The sequence below is a fragment of the Esox lucius genome, chromosome 3 (assembly GCF_011004845.1).
Source record: "Esox lucius isolate fEsoLuc1 chromosome 3, fEsoLuc1.pri, whole genome shotgun sequence".
In the NCBI taxonomy this organism is placed as follows: domain Eukaryota; kingdom Metazoa; phylum Chordata; class Actinopteri; order Esociformes; family Esocidae; genus Esox; species Esox lucius.
This window is the reverse complement of record NC_047571.1, coordinates 12,728,994-12,730,870: the sequence shown is the minus strand read 5'-3', so window position 1 is coordinate 12,730,870 and position 1,877 is coordinate 12,728,994. Positions and strand designations below refer to the sequence as shown.

The 1,877-nt window shown below is 41.3% G+C and overlaps 1 protein-coding gene across 1 annotated transcript; it reads right to left on the bottom strand.

Annotated features, from left to right (window-relative positions):
• Nucleotides 1-397: 397 nt before the first annotated feature.
• On the bottom strand, nucleotides 398-1,560 carry ptf1a (pancreas associated transcription factor 1a). The gene is made up of 2 exons (XM_010894109.2): nucleotides 869-1,560; nucleotides 398-764 (listed from the first exon to the last, which is right to left on the bottom strand). The coding sequence occupies exons 1-2, from the start codon at nucleotides 1,467-1,469 to the stop codon at nucleotides 556-558; spliced, it is 810 nt and encodes a 269-aa protein (XP_010892411.1). The 5' UTR covers nucleotides 1,470-1,560; the 3' UTR covers nucleotides 398-555.
• Between the last annotated feature and the right edge of the window lie 317 nt (nucleotides 1,561-1,877).

The window sequence follows — 1,877 nt, the reverse complement described above, 5'->3', positions numbered from 1 at the left end:
CATAATGCCTAATGCATAGTTTGGGTTTAGAGCCACAACTAGACAGTTGCTTGGTACATCTGACTGTCAGGTGAATAACCAGGTTGAAATTGATTAATTGTAATTGATTGACTGTTACTTGTTGATGCATTATAACATTCCTTTTACAGAGAGTATGGATATATGAATGTATATATTATTATATATTTGTTTTTATTAGACTTAGAATGTACAGTAAACTGCTCAAAGCATTCATTTTTTTAAGAGCGTTTATTCTCAGATTGCATATTATATAAGTTATTTTACAGCAGTAAAAAATAGTTTGGTTTTCATATATGCATTTATATTAAATTAAAAAAATATATTATCACAAAAACAATAAATTACATTTTACTATACATTTAAGATGATTGCCGCCTGCTTAAATTTAAAATAAAGAGCATGTAGTCTACATACATATTTACACGTCATAATCAACGTTACATCATAATCAACGTTAAGACAACGTTATATATTAACATGGATTCACAATATGTGTATAACAATACATACTTTTAGACATAAACAACTTCATATTTATTGGGCTGAGATTAAACTGAAAGGAGGCTCGTTTTCAATGTTGTTCAGGGAGGACTTAATGTGCAATTTCCGCGGGTCCTCAGGTGTCCAAACTTTAGCGGTTCTGATGATGTTCTGGTCCTTAAGCTGTTTCTCGTCTGTCCAAGACAGAGAGTGACCCGCAAGAGGCGGCAGCCCATAGTCAGGGTCACTTGGAGACGGAGATCCTGAGAAGGAGATAAATGATCAGTAACGGACCAAGTCTTTGAAGAATAACACAACAATTTAAAGTTAATCATTATTATACATAAACGAAATGCACTCTACTTACTTGTTCCTCTGTGACAAATAATAACTTTTTTCGGTTGAGTCAGTGCCTCACTACTGGAGTTTCGGATGGGCATGTCGGATTGCACGAGTTCAGCGAGGAAGTTGATGTAGCCAATGGCCAGGCGCAGAGTATCAACTTTGGAGAGCCTCTTCTCGTAAGGTAGAGTGGGGATGTGAGACCGGAGTCCCTCGAAAGCATCGTTAATTGACTGCATCCTCCGCCGCTCCCTAACGTTGGCAGCTTGCCGTAGCTGTTGCATTTCCACGTCGGATCTCATCCGCCTTCGCCTTTTTAGCATTGGGCCATCTCCTCCCATCTGAGGCGACAGTTCTGAGGTGCTGTCAGTACATTCGTACGAGAAGGTAGACGAAGAGGAAGAAAAGGAAAAGTTGCCAATGTCACAATATTCCCCATCGTGTGTTGTCCTGCTATCTTTGTAGTAATCTTGGAAATGGCTTGTGAGAAAGTCGACATCGTCATCCAGAAACTCGTCTGTATCCAAGCGGTCCCTGGAGGACTGGTCAGTAAAGAAATCATCGTCGTCAAAATAAGGGGAGGAGAAGGAGTCCAGTCCAGTAAATGGATCCAAGACAGTGTCCATTTTTCGCTGTTGTTTTGGTGTTGCCCAGTAACAACGATTTTGCTCTTTGCGCTGTCTTTGGGTGCTCAAGAGTTAGTTCGGATGAAGGCTGGCACGCGAGGACTCTTATAACTACATCCATAGTCGCGTGCCATTAACCAAAAACGCCAGCCAATCGGCGTTGAGTATACACTACGCTCTGCGGCGGACTGTGCTCAGTTGTAGATAATAATCTCTTACCACTCCGCCCCCCTATACAGCGACGCGCTTACCCCCCTCCAGGCACTACATGGAAAACTGAACGTAGGGCTAAATGGGCAACAAAGCATTACAGGACCAATGAACACGTCCAAAACCTGCAGCCACCTAATATTGTATTCTTACTTTTAATAGACCATTTTCCACAAAAACAAAAACGGGGGGGGGGGG

Excerpts from the sequence above, each read along its gene's own strand:
- ptf1a (XM_010894109.2), bottom strand. The coding sequence starts at position 1,469 with ATGGACACTGTCTTGGATCCATTTACTGGACTGGACTCCTTCTCCTCC. Across the intron at positions 765-868 it reads TATTTGTCACAGAGGAACAA|GATCTCCGTCTCCAAGTGAC; the intron begins GTAAGTAGAGTG and ends TCTCCTTCTCAG.